Consider the following 27,280-nt stretch of genomic DNA (forward strand, 5'->3'; position numbering starts at 1 on the left):
GCCATGGAAGTCTGTCTCAATTTATTACAGAATCTACAGAGTGAGAAACAGAAATCAAGCCACAGTAATTATCCTAGCACAATTTAAAACATCAATAGCAACAATATTTAGGTCCTTCTAAGGCAACATGCAAGTTCAGTTTATGTTCTACTCCAAACTAGGCTACAGTTATCACCCTCCCAGCAACTTCCCAACTGAATCCTGCCCAACTGTGATCTTTAGTTATTGTGGGCGCCTACAGATGTTTAGGGGCCGTGCTCTAACTCATGATGCTTTACACAAAGTGACTTGATACAACCCCCACCAACCCAAGTCTCACAGGCCTGACCCAGCTCCCCACAATACCCCAGCCAAGGTAGCTGAGGGGGGCCCATGAGGCAAGGGGGCTCTGTTTCATTTCCAGCTCCAGCTCCAGCTCCAGCTCCAGCCAGGCCAAGCCCCATCACAGGAAACCAACATCTGGGAAAGGGTACTTGTGCCCAAAAGTTTGCAACAAACTTTGTTCCAACTTCTAAGTTGGTCTAATAAGATATCACATCTACCCAAAGAACCTTGCCTGCCAACATCTGAGGAGGAACACATACACCATACTCCCTTTCCCTTTTTTTTTTTTAAGGGTTAAACATAGGTAATAAATACTGGTTTCTGTTCTGTTGGCAATGCTGGGTGAGGGGAAAAATCTAGATAAGATAAAAGAAAACCTTTTAAATTGGGGGTATATTGAAAACCTTTAAATAAAAGGTTTGAAGTCCAAGTTGTATACCATTTGCACCAAAATGAGATGTTTGGTTCTAATGTCAAAACATGCTGGGTTTTTAAACTAAAGGAAATTTTTAGTATAAAAAGTTGTTTAGAATCAAAACTAAAATATCATTTAGAGAAATAAAATGAAAAATATTTTGGGTGACTTCAGAATCTGATTGTTCCCTTTTTAAGCTAACAATTCAAACATTCACATAATTTTAATTAATTTCTCTTGTCATGCCAATCCCTCCCCAGTAAGTTGAGCAAAAATTCACATTGTACCAAACACTTCGCCTTAACTGTTGCAGAAAAATACAGCAGACAACTACTCACAGGGCACTGACAGACATTCAGGCCCCCCGACACTAACTCATGGTGCTTTATGTAAAGCGGCATGAGTCAGAGCACCCCCCTCAACCCAGCAGACCTTTGCCTGTTGGGTGGGGGGGATGGGGGGGAAGGAAAATCAAGCCTGCCTAATGATTCAAGGAGCCTCTCTCCCTAGTCCCTCTCCCCCCCTGCTCTGGGGCTCTAATCAGGGAAGGAGGAGCAAGCCAGCAGCTCATGCTACTCCTTTCACAAGCTGGCTTGAGCTAGAGGTGGGGGCTGGATGGGAGACCCCTACCTTGTGGGCCCAGCCCAGCTCCCCCACTCCAGCTCAGGCCAGGAGGTATGGAGGGGCTCCGATCCATGCCCCTCCCCACCCTCCAGCTCAGGCCAGGCAAGCTGGCAGTTCGTGAAAAGAGCAGTTTGCAGCTGCTCGCTTGCTCTCCCTTCCTCCCCACCCCGTCCTTCCCTGATGACAGCATCAATCATGTGAAAAATTAATCCTAGTGAACGCAAGTTACTTAAGGCACTCTAAAGCAGGACACCTTCATCCAATACCTGATTTAGGGAGGCTTAATTTTTCATGCAATCGACCACTTTAATAGCGCTCTGCAGCTGTGCACATGTGTCATTGCACAGCTGTGGAGCACTTTCAGGTGCCCAGTTGCTCATAAAAATTAACTGCTGTCTGTGCCCAGTTTTTTTGTCTGGTGGGGTTTTTTGGGCAGTGTGTTTTTTTTTCCTTTCTGTTTTTGAACACTATTTTTCACTAGCCTGATCACCCACTTTGAAACTAAGTGGTTCATATACCCAGTTTCTCCTCTCCCAACATGCCCTGCTTGTACAGGCTCCCAACTTCTCCAGATCTCTAGGACCTACAACCCGCAGAATGCCTTGCTAGCTGAACAGAGTTGTTCCAAGTCATCAGCATAGCTTAAAGGGCCCAGTATATAATGTTTCCCTTTTCTTTCTCCTTGGGAGTTTTGCTGGATAAAGAAATGAAGTCTGCTACTGTCCCTTTCTTACCTTATTCAGGACATGGAGTGCCGAGAGCTTTGAGCTTGCTGGGTAATCAATATTTTGTCATGTCTCTTTGCTCAGAAATTAATACTATCCCACCATGCTTTACAGTGAATGGGGTTGTGAAGCCATTTTCCTTTTCCCCAGTATGAAAAACCTATTCAGGTGTGACAGGGGGGCCATCCCCAGGACCAGTCACAATGTCGGCCCACCCATCTGTCCAAGGCAGTCTGCCCACCTAACTCACCTGCCACACCTTTGATTTAATTGTGAGTATGGGGCCATTGCTCAAAAACTCAGGAGAGCTGATTACTGGCATCCAGAAGAAAGCTGAACTGATGAATGACTATTTTGTCTTGGTCTTTCACTGGAAAACAATGCCAGGTAGAGTACAGGATGAGCATGATAGGAATAATCACCTTCCTACTATTGCTATAGAATTGGTGTATGACCAATTAAAAAAAAACAGACTGTGACCATCTCCGCTCAGTGATCCACCCCCATGCTGCCTTTGCCTGGGCAGCTGGTCTTACGTGCCAAGGAGCCTTGTGTAGACCCCGGAGGGTTCCTTGATCACCTTCGGGGTGTCCCCCAAGCTCACCTGCCACAACTTTGGATGGTCCTTCAGTGAAGGGGGTCCCCTTTCAGGATGCCTCCAGAGTTGTCACGTATCCTATCAGATGTTCACGGGGCTCCAACCTCCCCTACACCCCAGCCATACGCCAACCTTCAAGACAAGCCCAAGATCTTTTGCGGCTAACCCCTGTTGATGTCTTCCTCAGTTCCCATGGGTCCTCCTTCGTGGACAGATGCCTCAGGCTCTGACCAGACCCGGAGGGTCTGGGGGACACTCTGCCTTCGGGGTTGTTCCTTTCAATGCCCTGCGTGTTCTACGACAAATGCTGCCGGTTGTCGCTGCATTCACACATTGTCCTTCATCTTCAACTGGGGTCTCTAATCCCCCAAACTTGGTAAGGTGTATTAGACTAACCTGCTTTAGGCAGGGAACTAAAACAGAACAGACCAAGAGAGGACAACACAAGCGAAACACTCACCACCAAAAAACCTCACCCAACAGGAATGACCCAAAGTGAAAAGAAAAAAGGAACTTGAGGGAAAAACAAAATAAAGAGAAAAAAAGAGAAGAGAAGCAACCATGGGGCTGAGAGTCCCATGCTCCCCTCACCCCTAATATCCGTAGGCTAGCATATCCCCTGAGTCGGGACCCATGCTTTCACCCAACCCGGGGTTTCTTTTATCTTCTCCTGGCTCCACCTCTGCTCCGGGGTCTCAGCACCCACTGCCTCCGGCAGGAGATCCTTCGCCGGCTCTTGCTGCCGCCACTGCCGGCCTCACTGCCGGCTCCTCTGATCCCCGCCAGTCATCCCCAGTGTGGGGATCTCCCATAGCCTCTGCTACGCCCCCTCTGCCACCTACCACTCTGGCCCTCTGCAGCAGCCGGACGTGCTCCGCCTGGCGGTTCCCCGCCATTCCTCCAGCACTCAGCATCCTCCTTCCTGCACTCCCAGGGCTGGCTTTTATCTTTGCCAGGTAATGCCTCTTCATGACATCACCTGGCTCCAGCTGGAGATGAGTGCAGCTCATAAACCACTCAGGCAGTTTTTCCTGGTGCGCCTCTTCTCTTCTCCGGAGCCCTGCAACAGGTAGGGTGTTTTTTCCTTTTTCTGGGGTCTGCTTGTGGGTGAGGCTCAGGCGAGGCTTCCCCCTTGCCGGATCCTGCGTCCCTGGGACACAGACATATAGAAGTCAGCAGGACCAGATGATCTTCATCCGAAAGTGCTGAAGGAGCTGGGCAAAGTCATTCCGGAACTCTTGGCGAAACTCTTCCACAACTCGTGGCGCTCTGGAGAAGTCCATGAGGACTGGAAGAGGGCCAACATTGTGCCCATCCACAAGACGGGCAGAAGGGGGGACCCAGGTAACTATAGGCCAATCAGCATAACTTCCATCCTCAAGAAAAACCTATAAAAGTTCATCAGAGTCTATCTGTGATAAGTTTGCAGAAGGTAAGATTCTGAATGACAGCCAGCATGGTTTTGTCGTGGGCAGGTCTTGCCTTACCAAACTCATCTCCTTCTATGACCAGGTAACTCATCACTTGGACACAAGAGAGCAGGTTGACATTGTATACCTTGATTTTCAAAAGGCCTTTGATCTAGTATCCCATGATGTCCTCATGAGAAAATTGGAGGATTCTGGGCTTAATTGCCAGACAGTCAGGTGGCTGAGAAACTGGCTGAAGGATAGGACCCAGAGTCGTAGTGAAAGGATCTGTATCATCCTGGCGAGAAATGGGCAGCGGTGTCCTGCAGGGATTGGTGCTTGGACCAGTATTTTTCAACAGCTTTATTAATGATTTGGATGTGGGGGTGAAGAGCTCACTGGCCAAGTTTGCAGACAACACCAAGTTATGAGGAAGCATGGTCACACTTGAAGATAGGCTACAGATACAGGCAGACCTAGACAGACTAGTAAGTTGGGCGGATAAGAATCTAATGAAGTTCAACACTGAGAAATGTAAACTATACCTCGGAACAAGTAACCCCCAACACACCTACAGCCTTGGTGGCACCAAACTGATTAGCACCATGAATGAAAGGGACCTCAGCGTAATAACAGACCACAGTATGAATATGAGCCAACAGTGTGATGCTATAGCCAGTAAGGAAAATAATACTCTGGCATGCATCAATCGATGCATCTCCAGCAAAACCAAGGAGGTGATTCTTCCACTCTACTCAGCACGGGTGAGACCATAGCTGGAGTACTACATCCAGGAGTAAAACTAGGAGTAATGGCCACAAACTTCTGGAAGACCAATTCAAGCTCAACATTAGAAAAAACTTCTTCAGTCAGGGTGGCCAGACTGTGGAATAAGCTCCCTCCAGAGGTGGTGTAATAACTTACCCTGGAAATCTTCAAGAGGAGATTAGACAGTCAGCTTGCTGGGGTCACCTGACCCCCAGTTATCTTTCATGCTTGGTGCAGGGGGCTGGATCCGATGATCTTCCAAGGTCCCTTCCAGCCTTACAATTTATGAATCTATAAATTGAATTGATGATCCTAGATGGGATGCTGCCTGTTTTAATGCCCTGATGCAAAGTGTGTAATACACAGCTCCAACCTCCTCTTTACCTTGCTCCATGTTTCACAGATAGCATCCAAATAACTACACATTATTACTCCCCTGGCCCCTTAACTGGGCTGCACTTTGCCTGGGGCCCAACTTGGCCTCGGGTGTCTTTAGACATGCCTGGGCCTCATTCCCCCTCACTGGGACCACTAGTCCGTCCCCCTCACTGCGGCTTCTGGGCCTTACATGCCTCGGGCCTCAGGAATCTGTCAATGTACCAACTTAGCCAGTGGCCCACTCAGGCCTCAGGTGTCTGTCAACATGCCTGGCAAGCCCCACTTAATGAGCCTGGGCCCTGTGCCTTTCTCTCAGGGTATGCTCCCCTACCTTTCACCTCCACAGGGTAACTGCACGGCAGTGGGGGCTGAGGCTTTCCCGCACCCCATACTCACCATCCAACCCCAGCAAGGTGTAGTTTCAGGTCATGGCCCAGGACCAGGAACCTCCTCCATCCCCATAGTTCCTACTCTTCTCCTCCAAGTGTTCTGGGAGCAGCAGATCTCAAGCTGGGCAATGTTACCCCAACAACACCCCTGCAGCAACTGCTAGCCCTGCTCCTCTTATACTGAGGCTGCTCCACCCTACTCCAATCAGGCAGCCTCCTGGCTGTCATGTGACTGCCTGGTTGTGTCTGCTCACACCTACAGGCCTTCTCACAGACTGTGCAAGCCCTTAAAGTGGCAGGCACCAAAGCTGCTCTGCCACATCAGGCTACATAAGCGTGGTACTTAATGTCTGTCCTCATTTTTGCAGTTGCCTCCAAATGAAGTGTTGGCTTTTCCATACATTTTTGTTATGATTTTTAAGTGAAGTTACCCCAATAAACACTGACCATCTGTGCTCTTGCTTCTTCCCCTGACAGCCATCGGAAAGCTTGTCAAGAAATGTGTCTCTGTATGTTTTCTCAAAGCCTGGAGTGAGGTGCGGATGAAACAGCCCCTTTCAGCCCTTCTGACTTTAAGCCAGCTCCAACTTCTTGGTTTTGATAGATCTGTTTCGAAATGGCAGTTGTCCGCTTCAGTTTTACATGGTTCATTTCATCTGAAAAAACAGCAGTTGCTTATGCTGTTATCTGTGTTTCTTGGATTCTCTGCCACAGTGAACTGACTAGCTGTGACACATAGAGGTGGGAATGGGGCAGAGCAGCATAAAAATAAAAGACAACTAAATGCCAGAGAAAGGGGTAAGGAAGGCAAACAAACAGATTGAAATGTAGGAGAAAATCATTTCTTGTGTAAAATATGGGTGGAGTCTAACAGGTTCAGAGAGGTATGAGGTTTCATACCCAAGAGCCTACTTCATCAGATGCTATGAAAGGACACTTAGATTTATTCTCTTGTATAGCTTCTGTATAGCTCTTGTATAGCTCTTGTATAGCTTCTGACCAAACAGGTTGTTGCACATGAAAGCTCATGCCTCCCTGAACCAGTTACTCTCTAAGGCAACCTTCTACCTGACTTCAGACTAACAGTTAAATGCTTCTCTTGCATCAGACATGGAAACAATAAAAAAGCCTCAAGACAAACCAGTTGCGGCAAAGTATTGTAGCTCCTATCAGATGGGGACAGAATTTTTATTGAGCTTACCTCTCAGGGTGGCATTTCAATGATGTTGTCTTTCTGTAGCCCTGACTGAACGCCTTCATACAGTGTAGGTCATCAGGTTAGATCACGCTGACACACTTTACCTGAGGTGACCATGGAAACCATAGAGAAACTTCAAACCTCATACCTGCCTTTCGAAAAAGAAAGGCTGATAGGAAGACATTATGCTCTTCTACAGTGGCAATGCATAGGGGTGCATGGGGGTGCACGGGCACCCCCTGAGAGTGCCGGTGCACCCCCTGACCGGCCACACTCGCTGATGACTCTAAAACTCATGCTAAACTTGGGCCTACTCACAAAAGTTAAAATACAGAATAATAATGCTAACTGCATATTGCAGGAGGATGTGAGTTCATGGCTAGGCCAGCTGAGAAGGAATAATGAAGTATCTCTTCCAGCTTATCTTCCTATATTCAGGATGATTTCAGGCAGACTTAGTTGTCTGGTGTGTAACTATATGAAATGTCTATCCTTGATTAATTAGTATGGTAAATATTTCTTTTGCAACTAACTCGTGTTTATGTGCAGGAAGAGACATTCTCCATATGTGATAGATGTCTCCTCCTGATTTAGTATGTTTTTCCTGGCTGTTAATCAGTTTCTTGATATGTTCCAAACTGGATAACCTCTTGTAACTGAAGAAGGTAATTCATTCAGATTAGAAATTTCTGATAACCAGTAATAAGCAGGTTTTTCCTGTCAATTACTGCTTGGGACTCTCTCTTGATTTACACGACTAAAAGAATACTTTGAAGATGCTAAACTAAGGGTATAAAAAGGCAGTAAAACAGCAAACAGCACGTGCGCTCCGAGAGTGAGAAATCTACTTGCTTGAGAAGTTGTAGAGAAACAGACTGCCTCCTTCTCGCACGTTTGGCGAGAAATCATCACGTTATAGCTAATTATGGGACTCTGATTTGGTTTGGGCTCACTTGACTTGATTTTAAATACTTGTAGTAAATAAAGCCTTTCTGTCACTCATCAAACGTGGTGTCGTGTCAATCCCTAGTTTGGGCTAGTTCGGAATCCTAGATTTTTCTGTGCTAAAACTCGCTGCTTAGGCAACGGGCAGGGAGTTCTGGCAGCCCCCCTGCAAGCGCTGGCTGGGGATCAGAGTGCCACTGCGCTCCCGGAAGCAGCTGCAACCACTCCCGGAAGCGGCCACAGCCACTTCCACAAGCAGCTGCAGCGATCAGCTGTCTTGTGATGGGCCACAGGGGGATCCCCCCTGCCCCTCTGGCTGGCAGGATTGGCCATGGGGGACCCCCTCCCCCCAGTTGCTGACTGGTCGCTGGAGGGGCATGTGCCACCCCTGACTTAGGCGGCACCAGTTGCCCATGCTCTTCTAGTTTGCTTTTGGATGGATTCCAACATCATGGTACTAATCTTTATCAAAGAAGGATTCAGGTGCCTTCAAACTAAAAAGAGTGTGTGTAATTTACCGTGTTCTTTGGCTGGACGTTTATGCTTCTCAACACGACTGGCTGTTTTGGCACCCTTTTGGGAGGACAGCTTGGCGTGCCATTTCTAGCCTACAAGGGTACTGAACGTTCTCTTCTGCCCCGACTTGATATTTCAAATTCTAGTAAGGGAGGGTGGTCTCGTACCCTTTAACATTGGCCCTCAGCCAGACCTGCTGCCATCCCTTGGGGCTGCGCCTCTCCTACACCTCACCTAGTGCTAACCCAACATTGAAGCTCCTTGTCCAATAGGTTGAGGCAAACAGCCTTCTGAAGCGTTTCTAGCTGTAAAACTCAAAACAAAACAGAGTGTCCCAAAACAAAACTATAAATGAGCAGTCCTTCTGCAACAGTAAAGCATATTATGCCTTTGTCCATGATGTCCCCATTCCGTGGGGTAGTAAAGGGGCTGAAAAAACAGTTACTATGGCTCAGTGCCCCATTTACTCATGATTCTAATGTTCTCTTATGCTTTCTCTTTTAGGCTCCTTGTCATCCCAGATCCAGTCGTCTAGTCTTGTCTGCCAGGCCAGCACTTCAAGAAAGTTCTCTGGCTTCTCCAAGCCAGCATTTGATAGGGCTTCCACCAATCGCCCCTGCTGGGGCATGCTGTGCCTGCGCTTCTTTCTCTCCCGCCCCAGGAAGTCACTTCCAATTCCCCTGGGGTTTTCCTCCAGGCTGTTCTTGTCTCCCAGCTCAGGTTTCACCCACTCAATCGGCATCGGCATACGCTCATAAAGTGTGCCCATGCTGGTTCATCTGGTGAAAATTTGACCCCTCATTGCATGAGGTACCAAATACAGGCAAACCCCACTTAGTGCTCTTAATTACTTCCCAAAAAAACCAGTGTTAAGCAAAAGGAGCATTAAGTGAAACCTAAAGTATTTGAGAATCCAAGGTGGTGACTGCAAGTGTTTTTAATGACCTAAGATGGTGACTGCGAGCATTACAGCGAAACTTGCTGAGCGCTAAGTGAAATCAGGTATCAATTTAAAATGAGCATTCTAGCACTAAGTGAAACAGCATTCAGCAGGCTTTGCCTTTAACAATGTTTCAAAATGTAGTGTCTTTTATAACTTGTCTTGGCTGAACTCCTAGCCTGTGGCTGTTTTCAGAATGGGAAGGGGGGAAAGGGAGCAGGCATCAGTCAGGGTTTTTTTCAGCCCCCACACCCAAGGCCAGGCAGGTATATTAAAACCCCAGCTACGCAGAGGCTCCAATTCACCCACCCCACTATTCAGCGGGGCCTGGGGAGCCCCTGGAAGGAGCTCCTTCCCTGCCTTTCCCCCCTCCCATTCTGAAACCAGTAAGCACGGGCAGAGAGCCTGGCTGTTGCTATGGGAACCTGGCTGCGACTCCCCCAGCTAGATTCTTCTCCCCCTGGAACCAACAACAGCGCACTTCTGTCTGGTCGGGGTAACGCTGTAACTGAGCGCTTTGCAGAACAGGCTCAAATTACAGCTGGGAGCTGCACCTCTGTCTGAACCCCAAGGTGCTTATGCCCGATTTCAGCTAACAGCCGCCGTTGGGTAGTTGTAAACCACTGTCTGAGCAGGGTGTAGCTCCTAAACGAGCCTGAGCGTCTCCGGAGCGAGACCCCAAACCAGCCACAGCCCCGCGAACGCGCTCGCGGAGAAGAACCCGCAGGGCGGGGGGGAAGACTTTTTACTGGGCACCCGGGGGCTCTAGCCACCCGCTGTCGCTGGTTGGCTTATTTCCCCGTCCAACAAGCAGTCGCCAAGGCCTATTGGCCGGCAGGGTCCCGCCCCCCGCCGTGGCTCGAGGCGGCCCGCGCGCGCGACCCGCGTCTCACGTCACGCGAGCGGAAGCCGGTGGCCGCCGTTGAGGTTCGGCGGGAAGTGAGCGCTCCGCCGACGTCACAATGAGGGCGGCGTGGATTGGGCAAAGGCGGTGACGGGGGCTCATGCCCTGGCAGACAAGGGTGAGACAATAAGGGAGACGCGCCGAGCGGCCACACGCCAGCCCGCCTGCAGCCCGCGCCGCGCCCCTCCCCCCGCTGACGTCGCCGCCCGGCTCTGCCCGCGCGCCGCGGCCCGGCCCGGCCCGGCCCGGCCCGGCCCCGCTGGCACAGACCCGCCCGCCGGCGGCTCCGGGGAACGCCCGCCCCGCACCGAGACCTGCGCCAGGTGAGCGCGGCCGCGCCGGGCCGGGGCCGCCCGGCGAAGCCGGCGGGCTGCGTGTACATGCCAGCGTGCGGGGGGGCACTTCCGGCTAACGGACGGGGCGGGGCTCGCGCCGCTTTTGTTCCCAGTCCCTCGCGGCCGGGTCTAACCGGCCCTTGTTCCCGCGCCCAGCGGCTTCCAGGTCTCCCTTCCCTTCTTCTTCGGTTTGGGCGCAGGCGCCCACGGCCCCGGGAGTGGCGGCAGCAGCCCCAAGCCCGGTGCCATGGGCGCCCGCTCCTAAACCGGGCCGGGGAAGGAGATGTTGGCGTTGGGCCGGGCTGAGGCCCCCCCACCCACTCCCCGGCCTGGGCCTGCCTTGTGCCCACCCGCAGGCCCAGCTGCCCTTGGTGGAGGACCCTGTCCCGTTCCCCGCCCCCCACCCAGTCTGGAGGAGCTTCCTGGCAGCTCAGCTCCTTGCATAGCTTTATTCCCCTTAAGTTGCCCGGAGCAGGAAGGAGGCCCCTGTGGTTCCAGGCTGCTAGGCAAGGACCCACCCCTTGCCCCAGGCCAAGCTGGCAGCTGGTTAGTCTTTTTCCTTCTTGCTCTCAGTCCCACTTCAAATCTTGGGCTTGGTTCTGAGCGGCTCCTAACGGGCAAGTGACAAACTGGAGGACTTGGGGAGGAGAGTGAAATTCCAGGGGACTGCTGCTCCTGCCTTGAGGGCAAAAATGTGTTCAATGTGGTGGCTGTATAAAGACTCTGAAGTACAAAGGGGATGGGCTTGGGGGGGGGGGGGGACAGGAAGGTGTAAACATCTCAGGGAAGGATTATGTTGCAAGAAAGGAAACACATTGGTTGATATGGAGGAGAAAAAGTGAATGGAATCACTAAGAAAGTATTTGGCATGCAGATAAGATGTGGGTAGAGATTGGCTGATACAGTGAAATTTATGAGCCGAGTCCAGAGAGTGCAGCCCAAGAGCAGTTCCAGAATCGTCTTTCCATTGCATTGACAGGCTCATTTTTTTTCAGCAGGGCTTTCCCTGCAAACCTGAGTGGTGCAGTCTTCCACCTGGGTTTGAACCTTTCTTTTAGGGTACATGCATTGAGCCCTGCCAATAATATGTGGCTATGTCTAGGCTGCAGTTAGAAAGATCTTAGCTAGCTTTAATGTAGCCAGCTTGGGTATTAGATGTCTAGCCTCAGCAGCATGGAGCTCTGTTACAGGGTAAATCAGCACTTGCTGAGATTCATGCTGTTCTGGCCAGACTGTTATCAGTATCTGAATTAGGTTGAGTGTATATCTTTAGCTATATTGCAGTCACTTTTTTAACTGTAGTCTAGAAAAGCCCTTTATTTCTAACAGCAAAACTTAGGGGGTAGGCAAAAATTTTCTGCCAGGGTCTTTATCATTGTAAGGATGATTGTTATGGAGGAGAGCTGCCATTCTCTCTCTCTCTGCTTTGCTGAGCAGCTACTGTAATGAGATTGGGAATTCTGACTCCAGTATTGTGTAAGGCCTTAAAATTGGTGTCCTCTGTGTATTACTCCAAATGTCCTGTAGTATTGACATTGGTGGATACAGATTCTCCCTAGCAACCCAGTACAAGTTCAGAAGCTGTCAGCTTCCTGATATTTTCCTTCAGTGAATTTTCTATTGATTTATTTATCCTCTATCAGTCCTCGGGTATAAAACCTTTGTGTGTACCCGGATGAAGTTCCAGTTATTTATGAAATATCACGTACTTTTATATGAGGTCTTGTGACAGTTAAAATGCAGTTCCTTGATTAGGAGGTGGTTAAACTTTTGTGCTCTCTGCATCATATCTGAATCCCATTAAAAAAGAAAGGAATTGCCAGTTCCATAAACATGAAAATATATGCAGTCCCATTGACTTAGGTTGGGACTGCTTATGTGTGTCTTTGAGACCTAGTCAATTTGTGTCTTTAGTGATTCCCACTAAAGGTCTCATGTCCAACAGATGTGCAGATTTATCAAACTGCTCCTCTCTGCAACAACCAGCTAAAGTAAAGATAGGTGCTTTCAAGCTTGCTTTGGAGGGTGACCAACCTCAGGCTAATTTGGATCAAGCAGTGGAAGTAAGTTCTAAAATGAAGGCCTCTTATTAGTACAGTATTCTCCAGCTCTGTCTTTAAATGAAGATCCCATTTGTTTGTTTCCTTTGCATGGTATGGAAGAGGGGGACACTACTGAGTAAACAGATCCTCAGCTAATTAGCGTCCTGGTAGTTAAAACTTAAATTGCCACTTGAAAAAAGAAAAGTGGGCAACTTGGGTAACAATATTGGGATCATGTATCCTTGACAAAGGTATGCAGCTTATTAAGTAGGCTGTCACTTACATTTTTTTTCTCAGGTAAATTCAACCTCTTTGTTCTTAAGAGTTTTGCTGACAAAACCTGCCTTAACGCCATCATTGTGCTCAGTATTTTCTTCATAGAAACAAAGGACATGATCTTCCTGTTGCCACCTTTTGCCCAAGTGTTCAGGCTCATCAGCCTCTTAATGTCTTTGTCCCAAGATGTTATGTTTTTGACTTTGAGTTGACCTTCTATGAGCCACTTTCAAAATGTTTCTCTGTATTGCAGTAATATGCTTATTGGTGGATGCTTTGTTTTACTTGGGGTATTACCTAAGGCTTAGTACCTTTGGCAATGTCTAAAATGTACAACTATTGTAGAGTGCTTAGATTAGATCACTATTTTTATTTGTTCATATAGAAGGTTTATTTGTCACTTAATAAATTTATGCTTTATGGTTTTGTAATGCCACAATTTAATAATGCAAGCACATCAACCTCATGGTGATCACCAATGTACATTACTACTGCCTCATCCCAAGTATGATATCACAATCTTCTACTTATACACAACTGGGAAAATGAGAAAGGAGGATGTAGTATTAATTTGTCTTAAAGGGAACATTTTGTGTTACGAAGAGTTAATCAAATGAGAGACTTGGATCCATTGGACACTACACGAACACAGAGGCTGCGCTGACATGCAGCCTTCTATGTCTCATGTATCAGCGTCCCTGCACTTAAAAATGGGGGCGCTTTATCTAAAGCTCATTGAGCTTCAGTTCAAGCACCCCCACTGCCATTTTTAAGCGTGGGGACATTTTAATTAAAGCAGCTCTTGGATCTACTCTAATGAAAGCGCTGTCCCCTTCCCACCCCCAGAGCACATGTAAAAATGCCCATCTGTTTTGGCTAGGAAGCGCTTAGCAAATTAGTATTGCAGTTTGGAGTTCTTAAACACAGCTCTTCACTTCATGGTTCCATGTGGACATGTATATTTTAATTTTTAATGGAATTAAAAAGTAACACGTTACAAAATTATATAGAAAAATAGTACTTGTGCTGTGTAACTTGATTCATTGTACTAGTTGAATATTGACTTCATGGCGCGCACATTGCTCAAAGATGCCAACTATTCAAATAGAACATAACACAACTGAAGCACTTGAGATTAACTTCCAGTGTAGGTGGCCTTGTCACAATATTCTAGTTTAGGGGGTTTTGCTTCATTTGGTAGAGTACTAAATTCCATTTTCATCTATTATAATAGTCTGGGTTATAAATGTGTGTGTAAAAGTCTCTCTTGGAGGGCTAGTCAACCTCAGTAGGATCTTGGTACAGATTGTGGTAGAATATGGCCACGATGTAGTAACCATGTTCAGTTAGCCCTATCACTTATTTGACCTGTACGCTTTTAGGACTGGTGCTGTTCCTGTCCTTTGTATTTTCCTTCTCAACTGCATTATTCTCTCTGATTGCACATAATCTTGTACTTGCAGTAACTTCCCTTAAAAAAAAAAAAAAAAAAAAAAAAAAAAAGGATGGGGGAAATTTGCATAGTTGGAATATTATGCCTCATGAGTCTATCGAGTTGGCTCCTGGCAGGTTGTATGTTAGTGCTCTTCTAGAATTTTTATTCCCTGCTTGTTTATATAACTATGCAACAAGTTTGGCAAACGCAGAATAAATGTTCAAGGCACTCAGCAATACTGTCATATCCTTAAGGAACACAAGTCTTCTCTGCAAAAATAAATACGTCACAACTGTAGCAGTGCCATCTAATTGTGAATTTTGTCTAGGGAAGTTGGAGATTTTACATTCGCTTGTCCCGTAGACTTGTTGGAATATGGTAATTGGCTGTGCTGGATCAAAAGTGCTGCTAAGAACATGGAAATGTTCTGTGGGCATACATGAATTTGGAATACTAGTCTTGTGATGGTCTGAGGTAAAATGGAAATCACTTCATGGATTTGTAACATACTGTGGTTGCAGTCTCATTTGTGAAATGTTGCCTCACCGTTTTGGGGTTTTTTTGCTTGTTTTTTGGTGGGTTGGGGATTGTTTTATATTGGTATCTTTTACGATAGTTCTCTTGTAAAGAAAGAACCTATGTTTTCTTTCTCTCGGTGCTCAAGTTTTTTAAATTAAATTCTCCTTTTCTGTAAAGTCAAAAGTACCACAGGACATTGAAGTGCCTTGAGGCATCAAACCCTATTAAGATGCCTTTCCAAGTGACCCTGTGATTTAGTTTCTCTGCTGGGTCATGCAGTGGTGTTGAAGTGATGTAGGCTCCCCATGTTGCCCTATGAATTTTCACTCCCTCACTTGTCTGCATAGCTAGAAATACTGTAAAGTAATACCCTTATAAATTGTTGGATTGTGGTAGCTCTTAAGACAACTTGTATTTAATGTTAATAGTTTGATTTAGCATCTTATTCTGCTTGATTATATTTGCATGTCTTTCCCAAAATCATACAAGCACATTCAAATTTTGGAGAATGGCCCCAGTAAAAAGAGATGCCATTTTTATTAGCTTGCACAGGGATATTTTATCTTAACATCCAGATGGATCAATGGAGGCAACTGCTTAAGTACAGCAGTGGTCAGAAAAAAAAGTCATTAAAGGTGGGAAAGAGAGATGGGGAACCACACTAAAATATTCTAAGGTCATTATGTTAAAGCAGTGATTCTTTGTTGCAGAGATGTGTGGCAGAAAATTTTCCAAAACAGAAAATTTTCTGGAAAAACTTCCAGTGCTTAATTTTTCCATGGGAAATTTTACATCTCTAAAAATTAATTGTTTTATAAAATTCATTAGTAATAATGAATGGATGCCAATACAGTATTAGACAAGCTTGGCAATTTCAAAGTTGTAATTAATGTTTTCAGGTGATTATCCCTAGGAAGTGTGTGAGAGAGTACATATATGTTTTATTGGTTTGTAAACAGGAGGGTAAATGCACTTGTGCAGTAATCCAAACCAAAAATCAGGTTATGAATTCACTTAATTGGCTGTGCAGGTCAAATCAAAGCCAAATGAATGCACCGCTAAGCTTGTTTCTATTTCTCAAAATCTCTTGCTTCTGGAGAATCAGTCAGAAGCACAACTAGTGAAGAAGATGCAGTGTGATGATAAGTTGCCCTTGCCCATAGACTCATTGGTAAAGCCATCCTTTAGAGAATGAGAATGTGGTTCAAGTTGTTCTGAATCAGATTTGCCTCAATCTGATTCTGAAATTAAACGAATGAGTAGTGCAAGTGATTCTCCAGCTAGTGACAGTGAAACTGGAGGTGCTGCAATGACCTCAGTGGAAGAGAGTTCAACTCTGTTGAAGTAGATGAGTGGACAACCACGGCATATCATGCACAGTTCTTTTGGGTGTGCTAAAATTAGTGTGTTAACAGTTTTCAGTGCCTTAGGGTTTTTTCCTTAAATTTTAAACAAACAATGTAAGGGAAATACATGATATTGTATATTGTCTTTACATTTTTACAAGTATTCCAATAAAAATAATTTCTTTCCACATAAAGCTTTGAATTTGTTTGAATATAACATTTATACCATATTAAGTGTGCTGTATTTAATTTTTTTTCCTAATCAAATGTTTCAGTTCAAATACTTGTGGCTATTGGGACATAGAATTAACATGGGGGGTTGTTTTTTTTAGTTTTGTTTACTAAATATAAGTCAAATAAATTATGTTCTGATTTAGCATGTTATTTAGGGCATTGGTAAATTTTTTCAATTCAAAATTTTTCAGAAAACCCACATCACTGCTTAGTTTTGTATTTAAAAACTGCCAGCTCTAGTCATTCTTCTAAGAACCCATCCACATAGTAGGTTTGGAGAGTAACAATAGTTATAAGTAGGGGTGCACCAATAAAAATTTCCTTGGCCAATACATGTAGTCGATTATTCACCAGGCATATTGGCTGATACCAATCCAATAACCAATTTACAGGAAGACAGCTGGACAGTGTGGAAAGCATCACCCTGCAGGCAAGTCTGTGGAGAGGAAGATATACGGGGGGCAGGGCAGACTGAGGTCCCCATGGTAAGGGAGGGAGTGGGGCTGGGGACACTGTCCAACCAGGGCTGTGAATGGGACCCCCTGAGCCGGGAGTGGGACGGAGCCACAGGTATCTCTCATCTAGGGGATTGGCATCACGGTACTTAAAAATGGTGGTGGGGGTGATTGAACTAAACCTTATCAAATGAGGTTAAGTTGCAAGCACTGCCACCACCATTTTTGTGTGGGGACACTTTTAGGAGCAGAGCCAAGCAGGGCAAGGGCAGAAGCTGGCTACCTGCTGTGGGCTTGGAGCTCTCTGCCCTGCTGCCTTTGTCCTGGGAGCCACATGCTGGCCATACAACCCCTGCTCATCCGGCAGCGGGAGGCACAACTCGCCGCCCCCACTGCTGTTGGATGGTTGGAGGCATGCAACTAGCATGTGGCTTCTAGGCAAAGGCAGAAGAGTAGAGAGCCTAGAGTGGGTAGCCTGCCTCTGCCCTACACACAAATCTGGGGGAGGGAAGAAGGGGGCATAGGCCCCCCCCATGCTTCCCCTGGGGGAGCCATATGTCCTTAACACCTGCCCTCACTCCCTGCCCCAGCCCCAGGGTCCCATTCACTGCCCTGACTGGGCAGTGTCCTCTGCCCCTGCCTCACCCCCACCCTCCCTGGGAGTCTGTCGCCCCTTCTCTCCCCCACATTCCTTCTCCGCAGATTGTCAGGGTGCTGCTCTCCACACTGCCTGGCTGCCTTCCTGGCTGTGTGCATGCTGTGGCTGCATGCGTGTACATGGTGTCTGGGGGCCCTGGCCAGAAGGCATATTGTATTTATTGGTGACGTTATTGGCTACACCAGCCAAAGAAAGCCTATAGCCGATAATGTTGATTTTTCTTTTTATTGGTGCTGATCTGATATGGCGCCAATATATCGGTGCACCTCTAGTTATAAGAATGGAGGGGAAACTCCACCTGAAGAGAGAAGAATGTGCTTCCATACCTCAGGGTAGGAAGAGAGAGGGGGGACATGAGAAAAGTACATAAAATAATGAATAGTATGGAGAAGGTAGGTAGGAAGCTTTTATTAATATTTTTTGGTATTCAAAAAAAAAATTTAGTGAAAATGAGAGGGACCAAGTTTTAAAAAACTAGACACGCTGTCAGATTGTTTGCCTGTGGATCATTAGTCTGATATAGTATGACAATTTGTCAAAAACCATCTTTATTTTGGATCTAATGATGTTTTTCATTTCCATAGAAAACACCTGTGCTAAATTTATCTTAAGTATTTTCCTAAGAACATATATTCTGGGTTTAAATTTTTACCAAAGTAGAAACCTTTTTAGGTAGTGTAGAACATTATCAATGTTCTGCTCTAATTTCAGAATCTCTTTGTAGGGAAGGCACAAGTGTCTTGTTTACTGTATGCTTACTTTGCTGGAAAAAAAATTCTAATGTATTGAAATTGAGGTGCTTGCTCTTAAAGTTACTGTTTCTGCAGGAATTTCACTTGTGGGTCCCCTCTCTTTATTATGAGTCATGCTGTGAAGCTCCCCCTCCTCCAGTCTGTTCTCTGAAGGTCTGCTCAGACCATGCACCAGCCTGTGTTTTTTAAGGCCCCTAAGCAGTCCTAGCAGTTTGTTTTTTATATATGGTTTTCAAAAGCACTCCCTGATGGATGCAGCTTTTTGCTGTAGACCCTACTTGGAAGCTAAATTATTTCTGTGATAACCTTTACGTAAGAGTTGTATCTCTTTGGCTCTTCATCTCCGACTTTTAAACCAATGTAGGTATTTTTAAGCTTGGCCATCTCTATCATTGGTTTAGCTTAAAGCTTTTGTTTTTTGAAGATACTACTCCAAGTCTGACTATTTTGGTGGATTTTAATTGGTAGCAGTCTCTGATGTTAAAGCTTGGCTTGGCTCTAAGCTGTGAGTTGATGATTGTCTCAACTCTCCAGTGAGTTAAACTGCTTGTCTTCAGTGGCTTTTAAATGTTCAGTTTCACTTCTCTAAGTTTCGTGCTGGTGCAGAACCTGGTATAAGGTTAACTGTTCGGTTTCACATTTTTAGAATGTGTCTTGGCAGGGTCAGTTTTTCAGGCTGCTGATCTGATTCATTTCCTCACATTTTTACCAGTAGATAAAAGACCTCTTGGGGACTAATAGTTAGTGTCAGATAAATGAAACTCAGTATCATGGTGTCCTCTTGAGTACAGTGTGCCCTGTGCTTGTGGTTAGTTCTTGTCAATGCTTCTATGTTAGATGAGCACATTGATGGAGAGAAGGTAGGTGCAGCACATAAGTAAGGCTGGTGAAATCACCAGTGATGAATGTCTTGTTTCACAGGAACACATGGAGTGCCATGTGCCTTCTGAATTAAAGAAGTGGCTGTGCAGCCTGCAGTCTGTTTTGATTTAACATCCCAGACCATGACATGGTACTCTGAAGGGAAGTGTAGAGGGGCTGTTCCATTGGGGTACTAGACCATTGACTAGTGTCGTGCTATATTACTAGGGACTGCGACTAGTTAAGTCCCCTCTCATCTAAGCTGGGAAATACCCAGCCCAGATAATAAGGATCCTTCTTTCACCAATACCTGCATAATGGTGCCCCTAGGAATGGGAGAACAGAGAGGTGAGTTCCTCCACTCTCTGATGTGCCAGGTTGACTTGAAGGGGGGGTGCAGTACTGATGCAGTAGCACTCTTCTCTCTGCTAAAGTGTGAGTGGGATTGCAAACAGTGTGCCAGCTGTTGCTTGTGATCTGTGCGCGCCAAGAATTGACTAGCTGAGGCCCCTAGCACTGCAGAAGACTCGTGGGGTTGAGAAGTTGGCTTCTGTCCCTGTCCTGAGGACTAAGGTGTATGGGACTGGAAGTCATCTCTCAAATCAGTGAATCCAATTTCCTACTAATGCAGGCAGTTGCATCAGAGTTATGAACTCCATTTTTTTGCCCCTTAGTTATATCTTGCTGAAATAAGAATGCTGCTCTGATGAGATGTGTGCTGTGATGCTAGGACATTGTGTGCCCCAAGAGTGCTGCCACATTTCTCAGTGTTTGGGGTTTTGTGGAATCTGGTGTGTTAAAGGAATGGCTTTCTTTTGTATTGCCTGCTAGGTGGTCTAAAGTTGAGGTGCTGCTTGCTTCTCCCTAATCCAGTGTTTTTTTTCCCCTGCATGCTAGCTCAGACTGTAACAGTTATATGATGAGACAGTGCAGTTGATACATGATGAGAAGGGATCCAGGTTTTCTGTTTCCTTTGGAGAAATGTGGATTTTCTTCTTTAAAGGAGAAAATTGGGAAACCATGGGTTTCCCTTCGCAGGCTGACAGCCTTCTAACCTGCAAGTAGCTGCTTGGGGCTGAGGGGAACAGAGCGAGAGGTGATTGGAGGCAGGGGGTACCTTGTGCATCTGTACATGCACTCTCACATGGCTGACATACAACTAGGCAGGGTGGTGGGAGCAGCCCTGGCAGGTGGATGCAGGTCAATATGGAATGTTGGGGGTTGGAGGGCCAGGGCTTAGGGACTGTCTGGGGGAGTGGGCATGTGGCAGGGGGTGTGTGGAGGGATTGAGTGTGTGAGACGGGGCAGGTTCTTGCTGGCATTGTGGGAAGATGTTTGGGCATGGGGGCTGTTCCTACTTCTCCGGTGGGAGAAAGAGACAGGGGAGCCCTTTGGGGATGGCAGGGAACTGCACAGCCAGGCCAGCGGCACCAGGGCCAGTACCTGTGGTCACAGGGGCAGGGCATCTGGGAGAAGCTGCCTGGGGTGGGGGTCTGCAGCCAGGCCACCTGGTGTGGCACAGGAGCCCCAGCCCAGGGCAGGGGGTGCCACAGGCCTCCCTTTCTCTTCCCTCCAGCCCTTGGCTGGAGGGAAGAGGAGCCGCTGCAGCTGCTGCGCTCCAGCCTGGGTGGGATGGGAATAGCCGGAGGGGGGGGGCAGGCAAAGGGCTGTAGGTCGGGAGGGAGGGGCACGAGCAGGTCCCTGGGGCTGTGGGTCAGGAGCATGGAGCACCAGTGGGGACGCAGAGCCTGCGGGTAGGGAATGAGCACGTCGATGGGTGGGAGCACTGTGACTTATGAGTCAGGGCATGGGCAGGGCACTGGCATATCAGGCTTGCTCAGCGCCACAGAGCATCTGGAGGGGACAGCTGCAGCTGAACCTGGGTCTTGGTGAATGACAGGGCAGTGGGTGCTCTGATTTTTCCATGACAAAAAACAAAATAAAATGCCAAAATATAGGTGTATTGAGAATTTACTTTATAATACAGATTGAGACACTGGTAGGCTTCCAAATTGCTTTAAAATTGTAAATATATCAATAAAACATTGTGTTAAATTTATATGCCTCTGTATGTGTATAGTGGAAAAAACCAGGATCTCTGACATTGAGCATGCTTGACATGAGTGCAATTGCTGTAGCTGGACACTAGAGCTTTGGAGGTTCCCAGGGCCTAGACAAGGGTCATGGGCCTGTTCAGAGGATCTCCCACCATTAAGTCCTCTTAAACATCTTTTAGTTATTGGTTGCTGAGCTGTGGATCCGTAAAGGTGAAACAAGAGGACACTTGGCTTTCTGTTTCTCAGTGGTCCTTCTCTTCAGTTCTGTTTTTATGCCCCAAACTTTTTCATGTAGCAACACAATCTTTAGTGTAGTGGTTTAAATGGGAGGGAGGTCTGAGTTTAACCATTGACTATTTCATATGACTGTCATTCTTGCGTTGGCTGGTAATCCTGGGATTGTAGGATTGGAAAGAACTATGAGCTGAGTTAACCAATCTCCATGCTCTGAGGTACGATCATATATACCTATAACATACTTGTAGATATTTGTTGAATTTGTATGAATATAAGTAGGGATGTACTCAAATCGCAGAGCCTAGGGCCAAATTTCAAGGGCCTGACACAGCCCCAGGCTACAACTTCATGGGCAGATCATGGATGCCTCCACAACGCCTCTGGCTGGGGCAACCAGCAGTTAAGTGGGCTGCCACCTCCCCACTGCCCCCTGGCCCAGGCTGGCCCCGCTCCCCACCCAAACCTGGCCTGTACAGGGTGGGGGGAAGCACCCACTCATGACTCAGGATGGGCTGCTGCCACCCTTGGGTTAGGCTACACTACCCCTCCTTCCTGCCCCTTCCCAGCCCTGCTCCTCCTGGTCCAGCCTTGCTCCATCCATTCTCCCCAGCCCTGTTTGGACATGGGGATGGACTGCAGCTGGCCCACTGCTTCCCAGCGAGACCACGCTTTCCCCCCGCCCAGTCCCACTCCCCCCCACCATCGTCTGGCTACACTGCCTCCCAGCCCAGCCCTGTTCCTCCAGAGCAGTACAGCACAGAGCAGTACCTGCAGCAGGAGCTGGGCTAGAAAGAGAGGAGTGAGCTGTATCTTCCAGGATATTCCTACTTTACTTACTTAAATATTGAAGAGTATATGAGAGCTCTTCCCAATCTTGAGAGGAAGTGATTGGAATGGTGTGAGGCTTGAGTGCGCTCAGTGTGGCACAGCTGCTGATTCACTGTGCCAGGAGCCTTAGATAATGTAGAGAACCAGGGAGTTCCTCTGCGACTTGTTCTGAAGGCATGGGCCCAAGACCAAAAATCCAGAGTGGATAATGCCTTCAGAAATGGAGAGTTACATGGTAGGCAGGTTTCCATATTGAAGGTGGTGAATACCTCAGAAAGAACTTCCAGTCCAAGCCTAACTGTGGCTAAAAAATAAGGCATGTTGTTGTTGTTTACATCATGTTTCACGAGGATTTTAACTGTTTATCAGTAGGGATCTCCGTAAATCATGGATGAATTGCCCCCCCTAGTGGCTCCTCTAATTTTTTTTCGTTTTGCTGTTTGCCCCCCTGCTCATCCCTGGCACTTTTTGGCAGAGGAGCCCCGCCAGTCAGCAATAGGTGGCGGGGACCCCTCTGCCAATCAGCAGCAGAGGTGCAAAAACCATGGCAAATCTTAAACCATGGTTTTCCCTTCCTCAGCTATCAGCAGCAAGCAGCCCAGCTGGCAAGGACCCTCCATCAGACGGTGGCAGGGGGGCAAACAGCAAAATAAAAAAGATTAAACAAGCCACTGCAGCGGTCTCTTTCTCTGCAATTTACAGAGATCCCTATTTATCAGCTGCAACATGGTTAAACAAGTCTTTGTTGTTAGTATGTTAGACAATTTTCTGTAGCATTTAAAAGTTACAGCTTGCCTCTTTTTTTCTGGGTCTGTTGAAACTTGTGCTTACTAATCACTTTGAGGTCTTAGATTAGATTGGTCTGCTAAGATAATGAATTATTAAGCTACAGAAATCTTTGGAGTTGCACTATATATATATTTTTTTTTATTTTTTTTTTTTAAAAGGTTGTATGTTGGTGTAGTAATTCTTCTTAATATAAGTTCTTGTTGCATGGGATTTTATGGAAATCTCATGTAAGTGAATTAATTAGTTGAAAAAAACCCTGCTTTGTGACATAACAGTACTTTTTCCTTTTCTTCTATTTACAGTATTTGACACTGTGTACCAAAGAAATGGTTATGGAGAAGCCAAGTCCCCTGCTTGTAGGGCGGGAGTTTGTGAGGCAGTACTACACTTTGCTAAATAAGGCACCTGACTTCTTGCACAGGTAACACTTTTAATGTAATCAGCTTTCTCCTTGAGTAGAAGTGGCATATTAATCTAAAAATAGATGTGACACACTATTAATTTACTTTTATCTAAATACTTTTATGAATAATCAGACTCAAATTCTTAGGCTTTGAGTTAAAATGATACCACCACATGAGCCAGGTAGGTTATTTCAGCTCTTCTGAATTATAACCAGAAGTTATTGGACTTTATCTGACCAGGTCCTTTTTGTATCTATGGAGATATAGCTGCCATACAGTCACTTGATAACTAACTTATACTTAGGTGAAGATATCAGCGGTATTTTGGCCCAGCACTCAAATCACTTTGCTAGCTGAAATTTTTGTAATCTACTAGTTGTACAATGGTAGCATAATTTAAAGGTTAGAGAGATTTCTCTTTATTTTGGAGGTCATTTGACCACTATTTTGTGTTTCTCTTCATCAAGAGTTCAACATTGTGGCACATGAAGACATTTTGCTTGGCACACAACCTTTTGGGGCAGATGGCGGGGGAGCTGTGAGCGGTCCCTTCCTCACAGTCTGCCCCAAGGCACATGTGAACCAGCAACGAGCTGGGTCTGGGCTCCATAGACCCTGATGCAGCTGCTTTCAGCCTCTGGATATCTACCAGTTGACTGAGCTCTGGCAGGTCCCTGCAGCTCGCCACAGAGCCTGAGCTGCTCTCAGCAGGCAGCGGAGAGACTGTAAGCAGCTGTACCAGGCTCTGTGGAGCCCTAGCCCAGCTCGTTGCTGGTGATGGTACATGCGCACCTCAGCAAACAGCAGGGAAGGAGCCAGGACTGCTGCCACAAGAAGGATTGGGCCCCTCATGGTGCCTTCACCATTCATCTCTGGCACACCAAGATATTACAAGTCAAGGCTGTGGGGTTTTTTGCCACACTGCCCAAAAACATCACTGACCCCTGAGCTAAAACAATAAAATCTGCTAATCAAATTAGCGAAGGACTCATTCAGGTATAGTACTTAAAGTAAGAAGGTGTTTCAGTTGTTTAGACTGAACATTGCTTGTAAGAAGAACTGGTTAATTGAATCTTAACCAAAGGTATTCTACTACTGTAAATCGGGGTTTTGTTTTGACCAAAATAAGATCAATTTTCCATTTTTAACCAACTTATTGTTTCATCACCCTGTCAATAAAACTTTTTTTCTGGTTTTGCTTAAATTTTGCATGTCATTTGGAATTTTACTACGGGTTAGCCAATGTAGGACTGAAGCATAGTTAAGACTAAATAAAGCTTTTTCATGCTAAAATTTGTCCATGTGCCTGAAAATTACTATCATCTGAAGTCTTTAGGGTAAAGCTGGTGGTAGAAATTTGGGATCATTTGGTTAATATTGTACATGAGTTAAAGCTCTCCCAAAATGACTGAATTCTAAAATATTGATGTTATACATAATATTTGCCTGTTCATTACTGAAGAAAGTGTGAAGTACAGGCAATAATTTCTGCATTTGAGTTGCCTAATGTCGTGTTGTCAGCCTTGGAACCTAATAATAAGATTATAGAATATGAAAAAAGGCTACAAATGGTGCTGCTTTGAACTCAAATTAGTGGGCAAGCAAATAATCGAAATATTTATCTATGAAGACAGATTTTTAGAATGCCCCAAAACTTAGCAAAAAATCATGAGCTTAAACTGGTGTCTTGCATAAGGAGTGGCCTTAAACTTGTGTCAGTGTAGGTCTGATATGTTTCAACATGCAGCACTAAGTCATAGAATTAAAAGTTGCTTGGCTTGGTGTAAGGCAGGGGTGGGCAAAATACAGCCCACAGGCTGGATCCAGGGGCCCCTAAAAAATTTAGAGAATTAGTATTTATCTGCTCCTGACTCCTGTCAAAGATGATAGGAGCCAGGGGCAGTAGGACCCAGGGGAAGCCACGGCAGGCTCCTGCAACAGCAGGGCCTGCCTGGCCTGGCTCCCCCCAGTCAGAAGCCCCTGCCTAGCAGAGGCTTCTGGCTTGGGACCGTGGGGTTGTTTGTGCCTGTGCCAGCATGGGAAATTCAGATAAGAGCGGGGCGGGGAGGACTGCAGGGATTGCCCCAGTCCTTGGGGCTGGGCTGGCTCCTGCTGACTTGTACGGTCTGGCCATGCAGCCGGGAGGCAGAGGTGAGCAGAACGCAGGGCCTGTACTGGTGTCCTAGGGCCAGTGTCAGTAGGGCTTAGAGTGGGCTGGCAGGGGTCCATGGAGCCAGGCTGGGCTGCCAGCAGGAAGAGAGGGGACCTGAACAATGGCTTGGTGGCTTTGGGCTGGCTGCAGTGCACCTTGGCCTCCTGCTCCTTCCTGCTGTGCGAGGCGGAGCGGCCCTTGTGGCACCCCTCAGCATGGAGGAGGATGACGAGGTGGGCTTGGCCGTTGCTGGCTTCTTCCACCGCCACCACGATGCTCCCGCTGCACCCAGCTGCTGTGCTGTCACACCGTGTGGCTGCTGCTGCCGGCCCCACTCCTGCTGATCCTGCAGCCGCTGTCACTGCTGTTCCTGGCTGCCGTGGGTGCCTCAGCCTACAGCGGGGATGACACCGAGTGCAAGCGGTGCTCAGGCTCATGGCAGGGATGCAGTGGTGGTAGCAGCAGGGGCAGCGCGGTGTTGTTGCCCAGCGGCCACCACCCACCACCGCGGCGGCAGCAGCTGTATTAGGAGGCAGAGTGCAGCAGCCAGGCATGGTGGGAGCACTGTGGTGGCAGTGGCCACACCAAGTAGCACCGTGAGCATGGCGACAAGTGGACAGCAGCAGTGGCCAAGCCTACCTTCATCGCTGTGGCTGCCACAACCATGCTGGTGAGCCCAAGGTTACCAGAAGGGCAGCTCCACCTCGGTGCTGTGGCGGTGGGTGGCTGCTGCCGGGTGACAAAGCCAGGCTACCTCCACCACTTCCGCTGCCACTGCTGCCGCATCCCTGCCACAAGCCTGAGCACTGCTTGCCTCACGGCTGCGTGTGCTTGACACCATCCTTGCAGCAAGCCGAGGTGCCCGTGGCAGCCAGGAACAGTAGCGACGGTGGCTGCAGGAGTGGTGGCTGTGGGGCCAGTGGTGGAAGCCACACGAGGATTTGGAGTGTAGCACCTGGGCACAGCAGCAGTGGCTGCAAGCGGAGCAACAAGGAGAAAGCAGTGGCAGCCAAGCCCGCCTCGTTCTCCTCCTCTATGCCAAGAGGTGCTGCAAGGGCCGCTCTGCCTCGTGTGGCAAAAAGGAGCAGGAGGCCAAGGTGCACTGCAGCCCACCCAAAGCTGCCAAGCCATCGGCCAGGTCCCCTCTCTTCCTGCTGGCAGCCCAGCCTGGCTCCATGGACCCCTGCCTGTCCATGCCCTGTGCTCCTGCCAGCCCATTCTGGGTCCTGCCAGTGCTGGTACCAGGATACCAGTGTAGGCCCTGCACTCACTCACCTCCATTCCCCCTGCTCCCTGCCACTGCTTTCCCCACTTTCCTGCCCACCCACCGGCCACTCTGCACCGTGTCTCCCATACCCACAATACACACACACCGCCACAAACCCACAGCTCCCCACAAACCCCACCCGCCCATACTCCCCTGACACCCATGCACACCCAACACAATATACGAGGAAGACTACATTTTGCAGCTATTATGCAATCACTTCTACAGATACAGCACAAAAGCACACGCATCAGGACAACATTTTTTTTATATTAAATTAAAATATATTATGGGTATTTGATTTTTAGTATATAATTTGGTTTTTTTCCCCTAAAATGGCAAACCCTCTTCCCCAAAGGAACACTTCCAGGGGCAAGGGGAGGTACTTCTGGTGGCAAAGGTCAGGGGCGGGACTTCAGTCCCCAAGATGGTGAGCAGAGTATAGGGCACCTGTCAAGGGGTGGGGCTAACCATACAGGCCTCGATAGATTGCCAAAACC

At 47.3% G+C, this 27,280-nt stretch overlaps 1 protein-coding gene and 1 long non-coding RNA gene across 4 annotated transcripts in view; one reads left to right on the forward strand and one right to left on the reverse strand.

Annotated features, from left to right (window-relative positions):
- LOC132248372 (uncharacterized) overlaps nucleotides 1–5,825 on the reverse strand; it is a 34,514-nt gene extending 28,689 nt beyond the window's left edge. The window contains exons 1-2 of the long non-coding RNA XR_009459551.1: nucleotides 5,638–5,825; nucleotides 5,020–5,154 (exon numbers count right to left, since the gene is read on the reverse strand). This is a non-coding gene — a long non-coding RNA (uncharacterized LOC132248372). The remainder of the gene's footprint in view (nucleotides 1–5,019; nucleotides 5,155–5,637) is intronic.
- Nucleotides 5,826–10,150: 4,325 nt separating this feature from the next.
- Nucleotides 10,151–27,280, forward strand: part of G3BP2 (G3BP stress granule assembly factor 2) — a 56,201-nt gene continuing 39,071 nt past the window's right edge. For 2 of the 3 annotated variants that reach the window (XM_014611565.3, XM_014611566.3), the window contains exons 1-2: nucleotides 10,151–10,251; nucleotides 23,260–23,378. In XM_014611565.3, coding sequence (XP_014467051.2) covers nucleotides 10,234–10,251; nucleotides 23,260–23,378 — 137 coding nt within the window. In that variant the 5' untranslated portion in view covers nucleotides 10,151–10,233. The other variant, XM_059722355.1, reaches the window with a different exon arrangement.

This window comes from Alligator mississippiensis, chromosome 2, assembly GCF_030867095.1.
Source record: "Alligator mississippiensis isolate rAllMis1 chromosome 2, rAllMis1, whole genome shotgun sequence".
Lineage (NCBI taxonomy): Eukaryota > Metazoa > Chordata > Crocodylia > Alligatoridae > Alligator > Alligator mississippiensis.